Raw genomic sequence first — 20,489 nt, 5'->3', positions numbered from 1 at the left:
AAATACTGTGATTTGGAAAATAAAATATCTAAAGAATAATGTAGCCTTTTTTAACTCCACAAGTATTAACGCGTTTTTGGCTTTTATGTAGCCGTTTTTTGGGATTTTAGCCATAAGTTGAGTTTAGACAAGAGCTGGTTTCTTTCATTAGTCCCGCTGCGGTCACACTACTCTCCCGCTCTCGTCTCGTCTCGTCTGATTTCTTTTTATAACAAATTTCAAACATATACACATAATGTATATATAAATATAATGTGCAACATATATAATAGCTAAAAACAAGTGCAATCCCCCGACAACTTCAAATGGCAATCCAATTTACGTAAAACGCGACGGAGACCCTCAACCAAAAAAAAAGAGAAAGAAACGGCGCGTGTGAAATTTTTTCAAGCAAAGGAGAAGTTGGAGCACCAACAAATAAAAAAAAAAAACGAAAAAGAGAACAAAAATACAACAACACAAAGTAGGCCAACAACACAAGCATAGCAAGCAAGCAAGCAGCGGCAACAACAACGACGACCGAAAAAGAAGTCTGAAAAAAAAGCAGAAACCTTGTAATTGTGTCAATAAATGTTTTAAATTATATTTCCTTTGGGGAAATACTATGTGTGTGAATGTCTGTCTGTGTGTGTATGAGGAGGAGTGCATGTGTGTGTGTGTGCGTGTGGCGGCGAGACAAGTGAAATTTTCTTTGTTTCCCTGCGGGGGAGGCAAAAAAAAAAGAAAAAGAAAAAAAAGAGTCAAGAAATGAAGTTGCCTTGAAACAAAAAACCTTCCCCCCCTACCCCACGTCTGAGTGTGAGTGTGTGTGTGTGCCTCGTTGTCTGGCCGTGTATATGTATCTGTGTGTGTGTGTGTGGCAATGAACGTTGAGCAACAACAATTTATATTTATTTTTTTGGAATTTTTGCGTCGTTTATTATACACACGCTGCTTGCTAGCTTATTTTGAAATAAAAATAAATGATGAATTATATATTGCAAAAGTTAAAGCCTTAGTAGATAGTGCACTTGAAGTTGAAAGATACAAAGATACAAATATATCTTTTTATCTATAAGATATTATAATATCTGTTTTAACGCGTTTTCTTGCTTTTTAGGGCAGTGAAAATCGCGCAAAATGTGCAACAAGAAGCCGAAAAACAACAACAGCGGCTTTAAGGCTGCTGGACAGGTTTCCCACGGCTAACAAAAACACCAAAAACAACAGCAAATTTCACGATATTTAAGAAAAAAAAAAAAAAAAAGGAGCATAAGAAGCAGCAGCAATGCGTGAACCGCGAAAGCAAAGTGAAATTCATGACAACACCAACAGCAACAACAACAACAGCAGCAGCAGCGCCAGCTTAGCGGCTAAAAGAAACCGTTATTCAACAATTTATTAAATAAAAAAAAATATATACAAGTGAAAGAAGGCACAAACTACTGGTTTACAAAAAATAAAATAAAAAGAAAGAAAGAAAAGAGAGAAAAAGTTGCTGCACGAGAAATTTTGTACGTGTATCGTCTCCCCATTTCTATATATCTCTCTCTTTCCTTTTCTCTGCATGTGTGTGCCTGTCTGTCTGTGTGTTGTGTGTGTATGGAGTGGAGTAAAGTGAAAAGCAATGTTGAAAGGAATTACAACAACAACAACGACAAGAAGAGAGTACTGAAGTTTTATGCGTCGAGTGCAGTTATCATAAATAACAGTAAAAGGAATTAATTAGCAACCCAGAACATACAATCAAAAGCAACTACTTAAAGGTGATTATTACTAACTTTGTTTTATTTCTAGTATTAAATATTAGTCTTAAGATTTTTAAAATAAAAGTTTCATAATTACACTGTTGCCATGTGTTATTTTGCCGTTAATTAATTGAGAGCAAGGGAAAGGTAACGAAGCATTCTCTGCTCCACTCTGCTTTAGTCTGGGTGTTGTTGTTTTTGTTGTGGACCATGCGAAATGGTTGGCTACAGGTGGCTTATTTACAGTTACTTTTAGCTTGTTCTTGATAACAGCTGGCCTGGCCTGGTCTTCTGTTTCTTATTCTTTACTGTCTTCACGCTTGTTCTTCTTGCGTAAAGCTTAATTCTTCAGCTTCTCACGGTTGTCGAAGATTTTTTGGGTTTTTATGATGGGGGGTTTCTCAAAGAAGGTCTTTAAACGACTTTGAATTAACGGTAACAGGTAAAGATTACTGACGATGGTTCTTTAAAAGATGTTATCTTTTAGTCATTAATAGGGAAATGTTAAAGGAAATGAGTTTAAATTAAAGAAAGGTAGTATTTTTGATAAATAATCTATATATATAACTCTTAACTTGATTGATTCGAAAACCTACCTCCCAAGAATCCTACCATTTCATAGTCTCCTAATTGTTATCCATATAAATTTCGCACTTGTCTGAACATGTTTGAATTATGAAGTTGGTGATTTTGTACTATTTTTATTATATAATATATGATTGCTTAGAAAACTTATGTACTTAAGTATCCTACCATTTCATACTCCCCTTATGGTTCTTCATTTCAAGTTTTTACATGTCTAAGCATGTTTGAATTATTATTTGGTTCTATAAAGTCTCTACCAAGAAAATGAGTATTTTTATACCAATAAGGTAAAATATAATGATTATAATAATACTGAATGATTTAATGATAAAATACTTCCAAAAAAAACCTTCTTCCCAATACCCTTTCATAGTCTTCTAGTGGTTCTTCATTTAAATATCTGAACTTTGAATTATTCTAAAAAACCTCTACCATGAAAGTTAGTAATTTTTTTTTACTAATCATGTAAAATATAATTATTCCTAACATAATACTTGCCAAGTACCTTACCATTTCTTAGTGTCCTTATAGTCTCGTAATAAATTATTATTAAAGTTTCGTACATATCTGAAAATGTTGGAATTATTCTGAAAAGCCTCTCTCTACCATGAAAGTTAATATTTTTGTACAATTAATATAATATATGGTTATGAACCTTATGGATTAGAACACCTTCTTCCCAAGTATTCCCTACCACTTCATATTCTCCTAATACATCTTTGTTTAAATTTGATACATGTCTAAACATGTTGGAATTATTCTAAAAAGCCCCCACCAATGCCAGCCACTTGCCTGTTTATTTGCTTGTCTCTCACCTGCCTCACCTGCCAGTCATGGATAAACGATCATCATTTGGATGCCTAGCGACCTCAACATTCTACTGACACATATTTTTGCATTAAACTCGAATCGAATGCACTTGTACTTGTGCATTCCCAAATGGCAATGTTTGCATAGTTCGATCAAATAGTTGGAATACCCCCCTAAAGCACTCGCTACAAGTCACGTTTCACGTTTCTTTAGAAGGTTCAGGTTTGTTATCAGCTTGTAGAATGATTCTCTATATAGGAGGGTATATGTTGGTTTTTGGTTGGAAATTTAATAAATGATTCATATGTTAGTCATAAACTAAAGAAACTAGAACTATAGAATCTTTTTATTTTGAATTTAAAATGTTTATTTATATTTTCTACATTTGTTTATAAATATCAGAACTCAAGTTTCTCAAAGCTCTCAACCTTATCATCCAAAAATTGATAACAAGGGGGAGCTACAATAAAACAGTTACAATGTTTGGCTTTGTAGATTGTGGAACTGTAGAATGTTTGAAGGAGGGAGGGGGCTGTCTAGAGGTGGAATGAAATATAAAACCAGAAATCGTAGCTGAAACTACAGCTGTGCTCGATTCGTTGAGGTTGATAATTAGCTTTAGTCGATCCGACCCGCCCTTGCTGTACCGCCCACTGTTATACCCCTTAGTACTTGAGCTATCTCTACGCTTAAACGGTTTTCTGTTGGCCTTTTTTTTCTCTTTTATTTTTTTTTGCTAAAAGCAGTTAACCGGTTTGTTTCGAAACAAACAGAGAGAAAACCGAAAACAGAAAACAGAACAAGCCAAGATTGTTGGCTCTATGAGTTGCTGGCTCGAATGAATGACGTTAACTTTGAAGAAATATCTTCAAGTTTATGTATCTCTATAGATGACACTTGTATCTTATATATATTTCTCAATCTTTTCTAATAAAATGTAACAAAATTATTGTAAATAGTAATAGGCAGTAAATATTAATTTTAATTCTCAACACAAAGAGGCAACTATCTGGGCACTTTAAGGCCTTATCTCTCAGATAGCATATCAAGTAATTTCATTATTGCGTGAAATTAAAGACTTATGGTATCAAATTTCCGTCAACTAGTCTTTCCGGATTATCTTGACCATAAACCGTAAATACATATTAATTAAGTTTATTTATAAGGTGAGGAATATTGAAATCTTTTCAATTTTTTCGGCTTTTAAACTCGCATTTATTTCAACTTTGTTCTGAAAACTTTAGCTTCATAAATTGAAGCTGAAATCCTCTTCCGAAATCCCTTCCATTTGCTGCTTCATTTCACCCATCACTTCACTGCACTTTTCACAACCTCCTCCCCACATTCACACACATTTTCCCTTCCCTTTTTCCCGCTTTTCTCTTATTTTTCTGGTTTTTTTTTTAAGCAAACTATAAATTTACTTTGTCTGCCCTTTTTGCCAACTTTGTTTACTTTGTTTATTTTTAGTGAGTGTGTGTGTTGGTCAGATACTCTCACAGATACTATACACAAATCTAACAACTTACCAGCTCACTTGCTGACTAGACAAAATTCTAAAATAAATATGTACATACGAGTATGTACGATATGTAAACTTCCTCGCATTTCACTTGTCTTACTCGGATTTCAGCAGGGAAACTTTAGCCTCTAACTGATTGCTTTAAAAATATATGTGAATTAAAGGAAAAGTCTGTAGATTTAAATATAACTGTTTGGTTGGTTTTAATGATCTTTTAAGGGGGTGTTATAATTGTGGTTATATGTAGGTAGAGAAAAGGAGTAATATGTACGCTGTAAAGGAGACATCTACATCATGTACATAAAGGAAGACATTCATATATATTTTTAATATTCTTGAAAAGATCCTCTTTAGAATCTATAGAGACATCCGTCCGTATGTCTGTTTCTAAGACTGCCAGTCTTCAGTTTTAAAAAATCTTAAGTTCTCAGACTATGTTTATTCTGTAGCTACCCTAAATTCCAACAATCGAATATATGCCATAACTGTGGTGTTTTCGAAGAGATAGAAGGTACAATATACATAGGTAGTATTTCAATATAAGGTTTCTATTATTCCACTGATGTTATCGTAATATTCGTAATATTTTCGTAATAAATTCGTATTCGGAATTAACTTCCTACTAGTAGGAAATTCGCAATATTTTAAAATTCACTTAAATATCTACCATATATAGCCAATATGTACAATATATGTTTATCCTATAATATAATAAAATAGTCACAGAATAGTACAAATAGAGTAATTTAATAGAATAGTCTTGATAGAATAGAATTTAATAGAAATATAATCTAAAAGGGTATATAACCTTCGTCTACTTTGAAAGTTATCTTTTCTTTCTTGTTTTCAAGTGGTTTATTTCGTTTTTTTGGTTGTCCCCTCATAAATAGCCTGCCCAACTTGTTGATATTATTATATTGTTTTGAATAAATTTTATTCGGTTTAATGTGACACCTGTTGAAGCGAGAACACAATTTCGAGGTTCTCGAGATACAGTTTACAAAGAAGAATGAATGAAATAAAATATCAAAGAGAGAGTTAGGGTAAATGAACTTGACAATTAGGTATCTTAAGAGTATAATTGTAGTAATTTTAGTATAATTTTAGTAAATATTATTAAAGTACAAACTTCAGATAGATAAATGATATATTATTGTATATTTGCAATTAAAATCGAAAAAGAGGCTCTATAACATATTGTTCCTTTTTATAACCTTATTATAAGAACTTTTCAAGATCAGGAGTAGACTTTTAAAGATCTGAGATAAATTGAAAAGAACTAAGGTATATTTAAAAGAGCTTTTATAGGTGTTATTGTAAATGAAAGGCATAATAAATACATATATCATAATATTGCTTACTTAATCATAAATTATGTACTTTATAAGAACTTTTCAAGATCAAGAGAAGTCTTTTAAAGATCTGTATAATGTTTAAAGAAACTAAAAGATACCCCAAGTGATGTTTATATACACATGTATATTATTAATAAGCTTCAGTCCCACAATAAACCCCTTTATTATATTAAATCTTAATTTTCTTCTCTGCTCTCTGGCTTTCCCATACAATTTCATAATTCTCCTTGATTAGTTTGTTAAATAGAAAGCAGAACGGAACTGAAGTAATACTAATGACAACAATCAGAACACAAGTGACTGCCCCAGAACGAGGTGGGGAGGGGGAGCAATGCAAATGGAATTTGTGTCACTCATTTGGCGTGATCTAATTTCGTATAATGTGGCATTTGTTACCTTATATCTTTATATGTATGTATGTAGTGTGTATATGGTATGAATGCGAGATTGAGAGTATACTACTAGTACTACTAGTAGTACTACTACTAGTAGGTGTGAAATTCAGGTTAAATAATTACGATTCATTGAAGTTATTATGGGAAATTTAATGGTTAATTATACGCAAATATTCGAGTTGAGGGAGATTGTTAATGGAGGTAGTAGAGCATGGCAGATGTATAGATAACAGAATGAGAATTAAAATAAATAATCAAACATATATGTATTAAAATAAAGGTATAGCTAGTTATCTCTTACCTTACCGATAGTGAGTTTCTTAATTTTCCCTATTTTAAACTCTTTATGTTTGTCTTCCTTCTCCTTTTGCTTGACGATTTCTCTTCCTCTTATACATGTTTCACAAACTCATAATTTCCAGCAATTAAATCATTGTATGACAAATTAACTTCAAAAAGAAATGAAAAAAAAAACAAAAAAAAAACCAAAACCAACAAACAATTACAAAAGAAAAGCAACAAGAAAAAAAAATCAACTTGCGGCAATGAGAAGGCAACAACAACAACAAATACAATACAAATAATAACTGCAAATAAAATGCTAATAAATTGAAATGAAATTAACAAAAACAACAAGGGAAGCACGACAACTGCCGTTGTTGTTGCTATTGTTATTGTTATTGTTTGCTGTTGCTTTGATATTGAATGAGAAATCAAAAAAAGCAAAGAGAGCGGAGGGCGGGAGAGGGAGAAACAAACGTGTTTCCACATTGCGTTAGAAAGAGTGGGGCTACGAATGGTGGAGTTAAAACGAAACGAAGCCAAAGGAGGGGGGCTGAAGTGGGGGGCAGTCGTTGACATTGTTGTTATCTTAAATTGTCCCGCTTACTTGATGTTACTCTTGTTACTCTTTTTGTTTTTGTTTTTGTTGTGGCTTTGGCTTCTGTTTATTTGATTTTGTCATCATCTTAATACCAGCCATGTGTGCCAGAAAGGGTAGGCAAGATTCAAGCAGGCGTCTTGTCGCTACGTCTTTTTCTCGCCTCTTGCGTTTTTATGGATTACAGCATTTTTTTTTGTTGTTTTTGTTTTTTGCGGCGGTGGCGGCGACATAAATTCTACAGATACAGATACGAGCACGAGCACATTTCGAGATACAGATACATATTCAGACTGTTGGCCCCCAAAGGAGTAAAACAACAAAAACAAAGTATCTCGCTGATCATTATCATCATTATTTCAAGATGATCGTCTTATGATTGACTTTTGGCGCCCCATTTCATTTTGAAAATCTTGAATTTTCTTTTCCGTAGCCCGGAGGCATTGTACTGCTTCACCTTTTGAACTTTATAAGCAAATAATTATAATTATTCTGGGTGTTTTTTATTGCTAATTAATTGGTTTTGGGGAAAACATAGAGAACACCTTGAACTTGTTGGTAAAGAGGTTTATTTTTCTTTGAAATAAGAATTTAATTTAATAATTTAAATTCCTTAACTTAATGGGTCTTATAAAGAATAATTACCTAGCCGTCGGGAATATGGGAATCCCATAGATACTTACTTTTTATACTTCAATTTAAATAGTTCCTTTAGTTATTAGAAAAGGGGATTCTGGAAGTTCCATTCTAAATGGTTTCTACTAAAATGAGTTTAACCTGAACTGAGAAAAATGTATTTATTTAACAGTGTTAATAACACTTTTATTAAAATTTTCATTTATGTTTTACAATTTTTACAAATTAGTGAGGAATTAGAGAAGAAACTCAAATCACTTAAATTGGAATGTAAAATACTAATTAATAAAATGCTAACTAAGTGAGTAAAGTTAGTAAATCTAATTCAAGTAATTTAGCAATTTATTAAGTAATTTATCGTATTTTTTTAAGAAAGTTTGTATATTTATTTATTCACGAATCAAAAAATAGACTGTTTGCCTATTTAAGTAGTAGAAAATTAGGTTATGATTAAGTATTTAAGATACTTTAGTATTCTTAATTCAAAGGACAATAATAATTAAATTAAAACCCAAAGAAAATGTTCTTTTTTTGTCCCTATTTTCCACCATCTCCGAGTTTTCTCCTATATCTATGAAAGTAATATCTCTTAATCTCCATAAAAACCTTCAAAAAGCCATTTGTCCTTGCCTGGCCTTTGACCTGTTGATTAACCTTTAATTCCCGCCATAAAAGCTTTTAAAAACTTTTCACTTTCAAACACATTTTCAATTATCGGCCACCCAAAACTGCGCCCCAACCACAAAGTTTCAATTAAGTTGGCAAGAAAAGCAAATAAAATACATACGTACATAATAAAGTGGCTAAAAAAAAAATAAATAAATAAAAATGAAAAAAAAAACCCAACCATTGAAAGAGAGAACATTAGCCGCTGTTTGTAGATTGTAGAGGTCAAGGCTATAATCGTGAGGGCCTCTCTTTCTCTATCTCTATCTCTCTCAACCGACAGCAAAAGTGCAAATAAATTTGTGACGCATTTTTATTTTGTTATTGCATTTGCAAATTTGCAAATGATAAAAATAAATACAAATACACCCAGTGGCAAAACACACACACATAGATACACACAGCACTAATACAATACGAGAGAAGGTGGTGTAAAGGAGGGAGGAGGTGGAGAGAGAGAGACCCACGTAAGAGCACAACGAACTTTGGCGAAATGTGAAATTATAAAACAAAGCGTGCGACTAAAAACAAGCACCCAGCAGGCTCAACAAATGCCAAATTAAAATGCTAAATAAGCCGCATGTTTGCTATTATTGTTGGTATTTGCAAGATACATATATGTATCTTTTATTCGTTTTGTGTTTTAAGCCAAGGCCAAGCTGAGGGAATTTCTTTTTATTTTCAATCCCCTGCCAGCTGTAAAAATTCAACTTTTTCAAAACAAAAACAAAAGGTGGAATGGAAAATGGAAGATGGAAAGTAAACATCATCGGTGGGGAAAAAGATAAGGAAAACGCAAATAAACAAATGTTTGGCTAAACACGAAGGGGAAAGCTAAAGTCTGAAGGCTGATTAGGATGCATTATTATTGTTATTATTGGGAGGCCTTTTCGCCTCAAATTCACATTCAAAGTTCATTCACTTTCAGTCGAGGAAATCGACAACAAACTTGTACTTGGCGGCAATTAATTTCAGAACAATGACACCTTTTTGTGAATCTGAATCATTGATTTCGTGGGAAAAAAGGGGGAAGTCATTAAAATGTTTAAAATGTTTCAGTTTAGGTTTATTTCACAATATTTCACAAGGTAAACACAAATTTTAAACATTAATTCTAAAGAAATCTAGAGAAATATTGTGAAGTGATTTAGTTTCATCATAATTTAGGGATATTTAATATGTATTATGTACTATTTTTAAGGAGAATCATCAACAAATAAGGCAATGACTGCATTTATGGAGAACCGTTTGGAAAATGTGAATTGTAGAGACAGTATGATGGGTTAATCATATCGAGTGTGAATCATCAAATTCAAATTCAAATATCAATATTATATTGTACTAGAATGTACAACTTTTTTTGAAGTAAACCGAGGTGTTTTTTATGAAACATTAATATTTGGAAACATTTTTTAGAGTAGAGAAGAGTAGAAACTTTTCAAATAAAATTACAATGATATTTTTAAAATAAAATAAAGCGAAAACACTGCGGAATTTGAACAAAATTCTCCTGCTGCAACTCTCCTGCTTCTTTCTGTAATTTATCTTCAGAACATGTGTTTGAAATTTAGAAACAAAACAGACCCTTGACCTTCATAGATCAAAAATCAATATTATATCTTATATCTTAATTTATCTTTATATCTTTATCTTTATAGAAGCGATATTAGAGCGATATAGAATAAATTGTTATAGGGGTTTTATTCTCGATTATTTTACGAAATTTTAGTTTTACGAAATCGTATCTTTTTAATACACTTTAAAGTAGAAAACACTAGAAAGTTTATTTTGTATGACCAAATTCAAGATATTGCTGAAATTTTAATAAAAACCTCTTTAGCTTAGGCGTGCAGTTTAGCTTTAGAAATTGTGTTTCAAATTTCGAAAATTAAGCTGAACTTTGTAGCCATTCTTTTCCCTCTTAAATCCCTGAAATTATAACCCAATACTATTTACCTGAATTCTCACCTTAATTTACTATTGAATTATTATCAAAACTATTTACTTGATTAAATAATAACAATTGTCTTTAAAGAAATTGAATTCAACAGAAACCCCAAGCTACATACCAATCTTAATATCACTTTTACCTTTCGAAATATTTAATTTTCCAAGTCATTAATAAAACATAAAACAGATTTAAACGATCGTCGAGGTGCAAACATTCCGAGACCGAAGACTAGCATGAACCATTTGAGACAATCTGCCATTTATTTATTTATAGCCGTAGTTTTATGCTGCTTTAAACAAATTAACAGGTCTGTTCGGCCAAACTTGAATACACACATAGATACAGATACAGATACAGATATAGATACGGGCCATCAAACAAGCAGTTGTGTATTTAATACAAAAGAAAACAAATATAAAAAAAATGAGAAAATGACAATTAACAATGTCGAACACGCCCACAACACACACAGAAATAGAAAAAGAAACGAAATGCGTTGAATAACATTTGACGAGTTGGCTCCGACAGCGATTTGTGCGCAAATCTAAATGACTTTTTGGCGTCTGTTTCTCTATTTGTTTGCTTTTATTTATAATTTTTAGTATTTGTTTTTGTTTATATTAGATATGATGGCCCATCCTCTAATGCTTTTATTTCTTTCATAATTCTGTTAGAAATGCCCCAGATCTGATTATGATTTCTCTATTTATTTTCTACTTAATCTAGATTCTAGAAACACGTGAGTGGTGTGATTCCCATTAATAATCCTCTCGAAAATGATAAGAAACTGCTAATATGCATTGGAACAAGTTTTTCAAAAATATATGTATATTATTGAGTGCATTTTAGTTGGAGATTTGGGTCGTACGACGGATGAATGTTTTGACGAAAAAAAAATGCAAACACGCGAATGAACTCGGAGGGGGTATACGCTGCTCCATAAAGAGCTTATCTCCTCCCCAACATATGGTTGACATTCCGAGCTGAACACGAGCCGGGCAACTGCAAGAGAACTTGAGAGCTCTTATCAGCGATTCTTCCATAGCTTGCAGATATTTTTTTTAATTTAGTTACTAAATGACAAGGTTTTAGCTGCAAGAAGGGGAGTTTGAGTTTTTTTTTTATAAGAAATACTACAATAATATGGAACATATACCAAATAATCTCCAAACTGTACCCCTATATCATCTTAATCTTCTTTTAACTTTATAAACTTTATTTTAATATTGTTTTTTATTATAAATTCCTTTAAAATTTGCTTCTTTTGCTAATTTTTTTCCATAAATGATTCATTTTGGTGGAATTCTGTTCAGCTTTGCATGGTTCATTGGAAAGTCAGTTTATTTTTGTGCACGTTCTTTAGAAAGTCGTTGAACTGTCTCCTCTTCCCTCTCTCCCACTCTCTCCAGCCAGCCAAGTATTTTGGATCTTAAGTTTATTTGTTTTTAGAAATTTCATCATCATGTCGAGCAATTTGTTCACATTTTTCAGAAAGAGTTAAAGACTTGAGTTCTTAATAAGCCTTCTTATAAGTAGAGTGTATGATTATAATAGTCTAAAAGGCAATTAATTTCAATAGTATTTTAAAGAAATCATCATTTTAACAATTAAGTAATTAATTAAGAATGTTTTATTTTACAGTTTAGTCACAAATTCAACACTCCTTAAGAATCAATCGATTTTTCCACATTAAAGTAAAGTTTTATTACTGATTTATGCAAAAACACTAGCATGATTGATTCAAAACAGGAATATGTGGCACACTAAAGTCAATTTAATGCGAATATATAGATATAGATATAAGCCTGATATATTTGAATCTTACATACAATCTAAGGTATTAAATAAAAATTATTAAAATTATGGATTGAATATTTTGTTTCGAGATGATGATGCAGATTTGAAGGTAATTGAGCTACAAATCGTTTAAGGTACCCCGATCCAGGGTGGCATCCAGGTTAAAAAATCTGGTTCATATAAAATTGTAGTTATAATCTTAACTATAACTAGATTATATTTATTTTTAGATCTTTTATACTTTTATGCTCTTAAAATAGGTATTCCAGAAAGGAAGAGATCTGTAGACTTGAAAATATTTTAACAAATAGGGCTTTCATTGGATATATTTTTATGATCAAGAAAGACTAGAAATACTTAACCAAAAGATAATAGAGAGATTACTCTATGAAGTCTTATAGTTAAAGATATATGGTCTTCTTCCGGCTCTCCATTCAGAGATAATCCACATATTTCGCTTCTAAAGATCTATTCTTAAGATATCTCTACCCTAAGAGCTTATTTTTAAATCCCAAGTCTAAATTATACTATATTCTCTATAAGACTCTATGAGAAAGATCTCCCTACATAAAATATATCCTAACTCACCCAAACCTCTTCTATTACCTCTTCCAGACCTGCACACCATGGAACCCAACCGACATCACGAATATCAGACACATCATCAGCCGCATCCGTCGCTGCAGAACCACCCAACACACCCACATCACGTCCCGCCCACTTCAGCGCCACCGCCGCCGCACCACCAGCAGCCGATCCACCAGCAGCATCCACACCACCCCCCTCCAGGACCACCAGGTCCGCAGCAGCAACAGCCGCCACCGCAGGCGATCCATCATCCACATCACTACCAGCAGATCCATCACCAGCATCTACCCACGAGCTCGAGCACAGTGGTGGGGAGTTCCTCGGCCGGATATGGAGCTCTGCAGCACCTGCCGGCCGGACTGGGAGAGGATCAGCGGTCCAGGACGGCCATGTACATGAGCCGGAGCAACCCAACTCAGGCAGTTCCGCCCCAGGGACCCGGCACGGGCCCGCCACCCACGGGCGGGGATCCCCATATGCAATACTACACCTCCAACCGCGATCTGACGGTGAGCAAGATGCCGGAGGCGTCGCACCCCAACTGGAGCTACAAAAGCCAAACCGTGCCAGCTCCAGCCCCGGCACCGGCGCCCGCCCTGCGACATCACGGGAATCCTGCCATTTATGCCACGGGTAGGACGGCATACTGGCCGCCGGCGGAGGAGCAACTGCATCATCACCAGCCGCCAGCCAGGTACTCCTACGGAAAGCCACCAGCTGGCGCTGGGCAGATCCCCCTGCCCGCCGCCCGGCCCGGCAGCCAGCGATATTATCCAGAGGATATTAAGTACTCGACGGTACCTGCCCCCTCCAAGGTGCTGAGCTATGCACCCACGGCCAGCTCCCAGTCCCAGGGGGTAGCGCCACCCACTGCCAGCTCGTCAGCGAACTCATCCGCCGCCGCCGCCACCACTTCCGTCCGCCAGAACCACTACGAGCTCGAGCACGTGGTAAATCCCAGTAATCCGAGCAACGAGCACCAGCAGCCGAGTCCCAACTACGGGCGGATGTGCCCGCCCCACTACGAGACACCACCGGAGCAGCGCAGTGCCGGAGCAACGCCCACGTCTGCCACGCCGACCACCACGTCGGCGCACCACCAGAGCCTCTACATGCCGATGCCGCAGTTCAGCACGGAGAAGTTCCAGACCACAGTGAACAACGCCATCGAGAAGTATGTGCGGGAGACGCCGGGCCCCAGCTTGGAGTATCCGCGGGGCGGCACGGCAGCTGCCAACTACGGACGCACTGCGCCCACCACCTACTACAGTCCGACGTCCAGTGCGAAGAGCTCCAAGCCGGCACCTGCGAGCTACGTGAAGCTGGAGCCGGAGCACGCCCTACCCGGCAGTCTGCCTCAACCGACAAGGTCCTCGCTGTACCACAATCCCTACAGCGCGGAGAGCAGCAGCAGTCGGGAGCGGGATGCTTCGCCCGCCATGGCCACCGTCCCAGCGCCGCACGGCTACCCCACCAAGTACGGCAAGCTGATCCAGCAAGTGGGAACCGGCAGTGGAGCCACTCCCTACTCCAGTTACTACCACCAAGGCACGCCGTCGCCGGCGGCGGGAGCGGTGGCGTCTCCCACCCCGGCGCCAACAGCGCCGCCAGTGACGGGAGCCCCGCCTGGCACCATTCTGGGGCCGGCGCCACTGCCACCGCAATCAGCTCCGTCCCAACAGCCCGCCTCCTCGTCCACGGCTTCCTCCAGCAGTGCCAACTACTCCACCCTGCAGGTGTATCCCCACGGGCCGGACATCTGCTACCAGCCGGGCGGCGCTCCGTCCCAGGCCCAGGGGCACCCGGCCGCCACTCCTGCCAAGAAACCCCCAGCCAAGCCCAACTACAGGGCCCTGATCAACGACATGCTGAAGCGGAACACCGCCAGCGAGCAGGAGCGGAATCTGCAGATAATCAAGAAGACCCTGAACATGGAGGCTCCGGCGCGGAATCACCTCCACCATCCCACGGCCCCCAGCCGGGTCATCCAGCAGATCACGGCCTCCGCGCCTCCAGTTCCCGCCCCAAATCCCCCGCCGGCACTCCATTCTCCGCTGGATCTGTCCATGCGGACGGTGAAGCAGACGGCGGACTCCACGGACTACAAGTACCGGAGTCCCAGTGCCGCGGACTACAAGCCCTCGCCGGGCAGTCTGAGCGGAGGCGGTGCCGGCGGACTGGGCTTGCCCAGATTCGACTTCACGCCGAACTTCTCGGCGGCCTCCAGGGGCGGGCCACCCACTAGTCCGGCGCCCACGCCTGTGATCCGCCAGGCCCCGGCCACGGCGTCTGTGTCGCCGGCTCCTCCCCACCACCACCATCCAGCTCCAGCTCCTCCAGCGCCCGCTGCCGCCCCGGCTCTGGTCATCAAAACCCTGCAGCAGATGCGCCCCAGCGTGCTGGAAACCAATCCGTATGCTAAGCGGCAGCAGCTGACGCCCGAGACGACCATCGTGCAGGTCAACAAGCCCCCCGAACTGATGCCCACCCCCTCTCCCAGCCCCCACAACAGCAGTAATCCCAACTATCTGGGCCGAAAGAGGCACCTCAAGGAGTACAACCAGGCGGCCGCCAAGCAGGCGCGCCTGGAGGCGGAGTCATCCGTGGGAGTAGTTCCTCCCATCGTGGCGGCACCCACATCAGTGGTGGTGGTGGCTCCCGTGCCCGTAATAGCCGTGAATGAGCAGGCGCTGGCCGCCAAGCGGGAGAGGGAGACGCAGCCTCTTGGTCTTCCAGAGTCCTCCACTTCCTCCTCCGCCAGCTCTATGACCATTCCGAAGATGGAGCCACGCATCCGGACGAAAGCGGAGCTCAAGGGCTTCACATTCACGCCGCCTGTGCTGGTCACGTCCACCACCAATGCCACCGGAGCCGTGTCGCCGCCAAGGACGCCGCCCAACCAGGTCACCAATCACATCCAAATCAAGCTGGAACCGGCGCCACCACCGAAGTCTGCCGACCTGGGCCTGGATGAGGCGCCCGGCTTGGGCAGTCTCCTGGACTGGGGCAGCACCTGCAACAATCTCGTGGAGCAGCTGCTCAACAAGGCCGTGGCACTGCCACCCCTGCCGACCACCACCACCAGTATTAAGCTGGAACTCAGCGAGGACGATCTGCCGGTGGCCAGGATCCTGAAGAGACAGCCCCTGGCCACGCCCACTGCCACAGTCGTGGGGGCGGACGCCGAGTCGGCCAGCACGCAGCTGACCACGACCACCAATGGGATCTCCTCGTCGCTGGGCAACGGCAGTGGCCAGAAGAAGCTGAGCAAGGTGGAGCGGGAGAAGAAGCGGCAGCAGCAGGAGCAGCGGATAGCCGCCCGCCTGGCGCCCAAGGAGGGCCAGAGCAGCTCCTCCGAGAGCGACACCACGGAGCTGCACAAGCGGAACACGGCCCGCCAGAAGAAGCCCCTCATGCGGAAGGGAAGAGCCCGCCAGAGATCCCCGGAGGCGGCCAGCAGCCAGCAGAGCAGCGACGACGAGAAGGGGAAGACCAATCAGGGCCTCAGCCGGAGTCAGAGCTCCAGCGAGGGGGGAAAGTCCAAGGCCAACTCCTCGTCTGCCAAGAAGGAGGTGAAGAAGGCCAAGGAGGCCAAGAGCAACTCCCTGGCCAAGACCAGCAACCACAAGGGCAAAGCCAAGGCCGAGGAGAACCAGAAGGACAGTTCCAACTCCTCGGAGAGCCACGACGAGGAGGAGGAGGCCGAGGAGGAAGAAGAGGACGAGGACGACCAGGAGGAGGAGGACAAGGAGGGGACCGAAGAGGACGCGGAGAAGAAGCCCGCGAAGCGAGTGGGCCGCCGGCCGGGCTCCACCCTCAAGAAGCGGATGACCCACAACCTGAACACCATGACGCGGTCGAAGCATCGCAAGGAGCTGGAACTCCAGCTGGCCAACAGCAAGGTGCTGCGGAACGACAAGATCATCCGCAACTCGACCACCAAGATCAAGAGGAAGTACGTCCGCAAGGTGGTGGACAGCAAAAAGGAGATGATGGTGACGCGGCTGCGCAACAGGCGGGGTCCCAACTCCGAGGCTGGGCAGCTGAATGGCCGGAACGCGAAGCTGAAGATGGGGAACAAGGGCGGGAATGGCAACGGCAAGGCGGCCAAGACCTCGCCGCAACAGCAACTGTACCTGGAGGAGTACCGCTACAAGCTGGCCCTCAAGATCCCCCACCGACTGATCTCGATTAACAAGCTGAACAAGGGGGCGGCCTCCCTGCCCGACCTGGAGCGCCGGGATCTCGGCCAGGAGCTGGCCTGCTTCAAGAAGACCCGCCCCAAGACCAAGGCGGCCAGCAAGCAGGATTCCATACCGAAGTCCTTCATCGACTACCTCGTCCTCCGGGTGACCAACGGTAATAGCAACTCCTCGCCCCCCGTCCACGGGAATTCAAGGAAGATCTCGGTCTCGGCGCCAGCCTCCACCAACCTCCAGGTCCACAGCGAAACCTCGCAGACCTCCGCCTCCACGTCGCTGTACGAGCAGCCGCAGCAGGAGGCGAGCACCGAGAGCCAGAACCTGGATGATCCCAGTCGCCGGCACTTCAGCATCTTCGACACCAAGGTGCTCCAGAGCAAGACGCGAACAGAGTCCAAGCTGCAGCAGCGGCGTGAGATCATCCGGGAGATATTCGTGGGTCCGGAACGGCCGGCCTCGGCTCCGCCGGAGTGCGCCCAGGAGGCGGACGGCGATGCCATCAGCTACCAGAAGTACGAGGAGTTCCTCCAGCAAATGAACAGCATTGTGAGCGGCAGCGACAACAAGCTGGCCCGCCGATCCCTCATGGAGGACAAGGTCCTAAACTCGGCGGCGCCACAGTGCCCCCATAAGCGGAAGTACCTCCGGCGGAAGGGCAGCTCGGGCTTCGACTACATCCGGAAGAAGAAGCGCCCCACCACGTCGCAGAATCAAAACCACCATCAAGGCGACAAGCCAACCCAGACCCAATCTTCCAGCCAGCTGGCCCAGGCCCACCTCTCGGCGGACGAGCGGTTGGAGGACACGGACAGCACCATTGCGGGCAGCTCCCACCTGCCGACGAAGATCAAGACCGAGATGGACGTGTACCGGGAGTTCCAGAAGTGGGTGCTGAACAAGAGTGTGGGCCAGAGCACCATGCACAAGGCCGCCCGCCAGGGATTGATCGATGTGGTGGTCTACTGCCTGGATCGCCTGAACATGAACCCGGACCAGAAGGACAACGCCGGCTACACGCCACTGCACGAGGCCTGCACCCAGGGCTGGCTGGAGATAGCGCGGATACTGCTCCAGTACGGAGCCAATCACTCGGAAGCGGCCCAGTCCGGAATCAGGCCGCTCCACGGAGCCATCGAGAACGATCACGAGGAGGTGGTGCGTCTGTTGCTCTCCTACGGGGCCGATCCTTTGCTGGCCACGTACTCAGGTGGGTGATCCTCTCCAGATACTTGATTGGGTTTGTTGTAATCTTAGAATCCTTTCCAGGACAAACTCCGCTAATGTTAGCTTCAAGCAAATTGATGCGGCGCGTCCTGCGCGCTCACCTCAGCGACGCCCAAAGTGCCGCCGCCGACATCAAGCCCATGCGCTTCCAAGGCCCCTGGGAGATATTTGGTGAGTCCCCACCCCCAGGGGAGGACCCTAAAGAGTTCCCCCACTCAACTCTCGGTTGTTTCTTTCAGATGCCAAGGAGTATGGTTATGATATATTCGATAATGTACCGAACACAGCTTGTGATATGAGCAGAGCTCTACGTAGGGAGAGGAAGGAGGCCAAGCAGCAGCAGCAGGATATTAGAACGAGTGGCATGGGCAACATCACCACCAACTCGAATGGCAACGGGGTAGTGCCCATCAAACTGAAGGTGGAGCCGGCACAGGATGCTGAGCTGGTGGATCACAACCTGGAGGACCAGAACCATGAACAGAGTCGGGAGACAACGATCAAGCAGAACGGGGAGACGAGTGCAATTAAGACTGGAATAGCAACAGGTGGAGCAACTGCACCCACGACGATGGTGAAGCTGGAGCCCGGCACCGAGGAGGATAGCAATAACAATAAGAACAACGATGAGCTGAATGCGAATGTTGGGAATAATTTAGTAACAAGCGTTGTGAATGTCAAGAATGAAGTGAAAAAGGAAGTGGATGCCGAAACGGAAGTGGATGGGGAAGCGGAAACGGAAGCTGTAACAGAAACGAATAGTAATAATAGATGTAATAGGCTAGATGACGATCAGGCGGACATCGAGACAATGGATAGTGAATTGAACGGTGATATTTTTGAATTTGAAGAGGCCGATGTGCCCTTGCCGCCACTGTACTTGCTCAAGGACGAGGGCAGTGATAAATGGGTACTACTCAACGATTTGTGCAATTTACTTAAAGTTAAATCGAAGGATACGTTGCTCAACAAGGTAGGTCTTCCATCTTTCCAATAAAACTCAGTAATTAGAACCTTCTTACCATTGCAGCTCTGTCCAAACAACAATAACGCCTTGGCCAGCAGCCAGAAGCATCTGCTCCGGGAGTTTAAAATCGATGACTTCCTGGAGAAGGCCACCTGTCTGCAGCTATTGTGCGCCGGCGAGAAACTGAACATGTTCAGCTCCTCCAAGGTTGTCCTCATCAAGTACAACGAGAGTGTGCGGAACTTGTTGGGCGTGAAGACCATTCTGATGAAGTTTTAACCAGGCAGGATAAAACCGGGGGAAACCTTAGATAAATGATGAACAGATGATACAACCTAGTACTAACTGAAATGAAATTAGCGTGTAAAGTGCAAAACAAATATGGAAAAACTATTAGTACGAATATAATTATAGATTTATATATACATATACATATTATACATTATGTATATTTTAGCTAGTAACTAGTTTTTACTCACACGTCTTTGTCTTTGGAAGATAAAGTCCTTTTTAATGGAAATTAATTTAGAGCTAATGCAAAGTGATACAAAGGTGCTATACACACTCAAAACGAAGAAAACGAAAAAAATGGTAGCGGAAACGGAAATGGAGGGAAAATTTTTAGAAAAGAACGAAAGGATGTGAGAGATTGAAACAATCTGGAATCTTTAGAGATTGGCTGCACTTATGCAATTTAGGGATATAGAGAGGCGATTGTCAGCTGAGAGGAACATGAACATGAAGATAATGTATGCCAGCCAAGCAGCTAATAAATCGATTTATACTTGTAGGTATGTCTAGGGATAATGTGTAATCTATGGTTTTTAAAAAATGAGAATGCAACACAATTTAGCAAAAGAATGAATTAAATAACGATTGTAATGATCGCAAAGGCGTATTTATGTATTATGTATTTTTAAATGAAATTATTAACATAATATATGAAATATATATTAAATATATGTATACACAATATGATCCAACTATAATGTAAATCAATTTTCAGATAGGTTTGTAATTTTCTATGTAATGTACATGTGTAAGTTTTGTGCAACTATAAAAACGACGAAAACGAAACAAAAACAACAAAAAGATGAAATCAAACAAAAACTAATGAGAAAAAAAAGAAATAAATACAAAGTGAAATTTTTTCGAAAATTACCAAAGCGCGTTTTTAATTCAAA

At 41.4% G+C, this 20,489-nt stretch overlaps 1 protein-coding gene across 3 annotated transcripts; it reads left to right on the top strand.

Annotated features, from left to right (window-relative positions):
* The first annotated feature begins 128 nt into the window (after positions 1-128).
* LOC108132600 (BCL-6 corepressor-like protein 1) lies at positions 129-20,462 on the top strand. 3 transcript variants are annotated; one of them, XM_070280125.1, is made up of 6 exons: positions 130-554; positions 1,100-1,745; positions 12,940-18,321; positions 18,381-18,509; positions 18,578-19,311; positions 19,369-20,462. In XM_070280125.1, the coding sequence occupies exons 3-6, from the start codon at positions 12,951-12,953 to the stop codon at positions 19,582-19,584; spliced, it is 6,450 nt and encodes a 2,149-aa protein (XP_070136226.1). In that variant the 5' UTR covers positions 130-554; positions 1,100-1,745; positions 12,940-12,950; the 3' UTR covers positions 19,585-20,462. The 3 variants fall into 3 exon arrangements, with proteins under 3 accessions (XP_043069594.1, XP_070136226.1, XP_017107531.2); XM_017252042.3 differs by having other exon boundaries at positions 131-463; XM_043213659.2 differs by having other exon boundaries at positions 129-1,745.
* Positions 20,463-20,489: the final 27 nt, after the last annotated feature.

Source organism: Drosophila bipectinata, chromosome 3L (genome assembly GCF_030179905.1).
Source record: "Drosophila bipectinata strain 14024-0381.07 chromosome 3L, DbipHiC1v2, whole genome shotgun sequence".
In the NCBI taxonomy this organism is placed as follows: domain Eukaryota; kingdom Metazoa; phylum Arthropoda; class Insecta; order Diptera; family Drosophilidae; genus Drosophila; species Drosophila bipectinata.
Note: the sequence above shows the minus strand (reverse complement) of the source record. Positions and strands in the feature narration are given on the sequence as shown.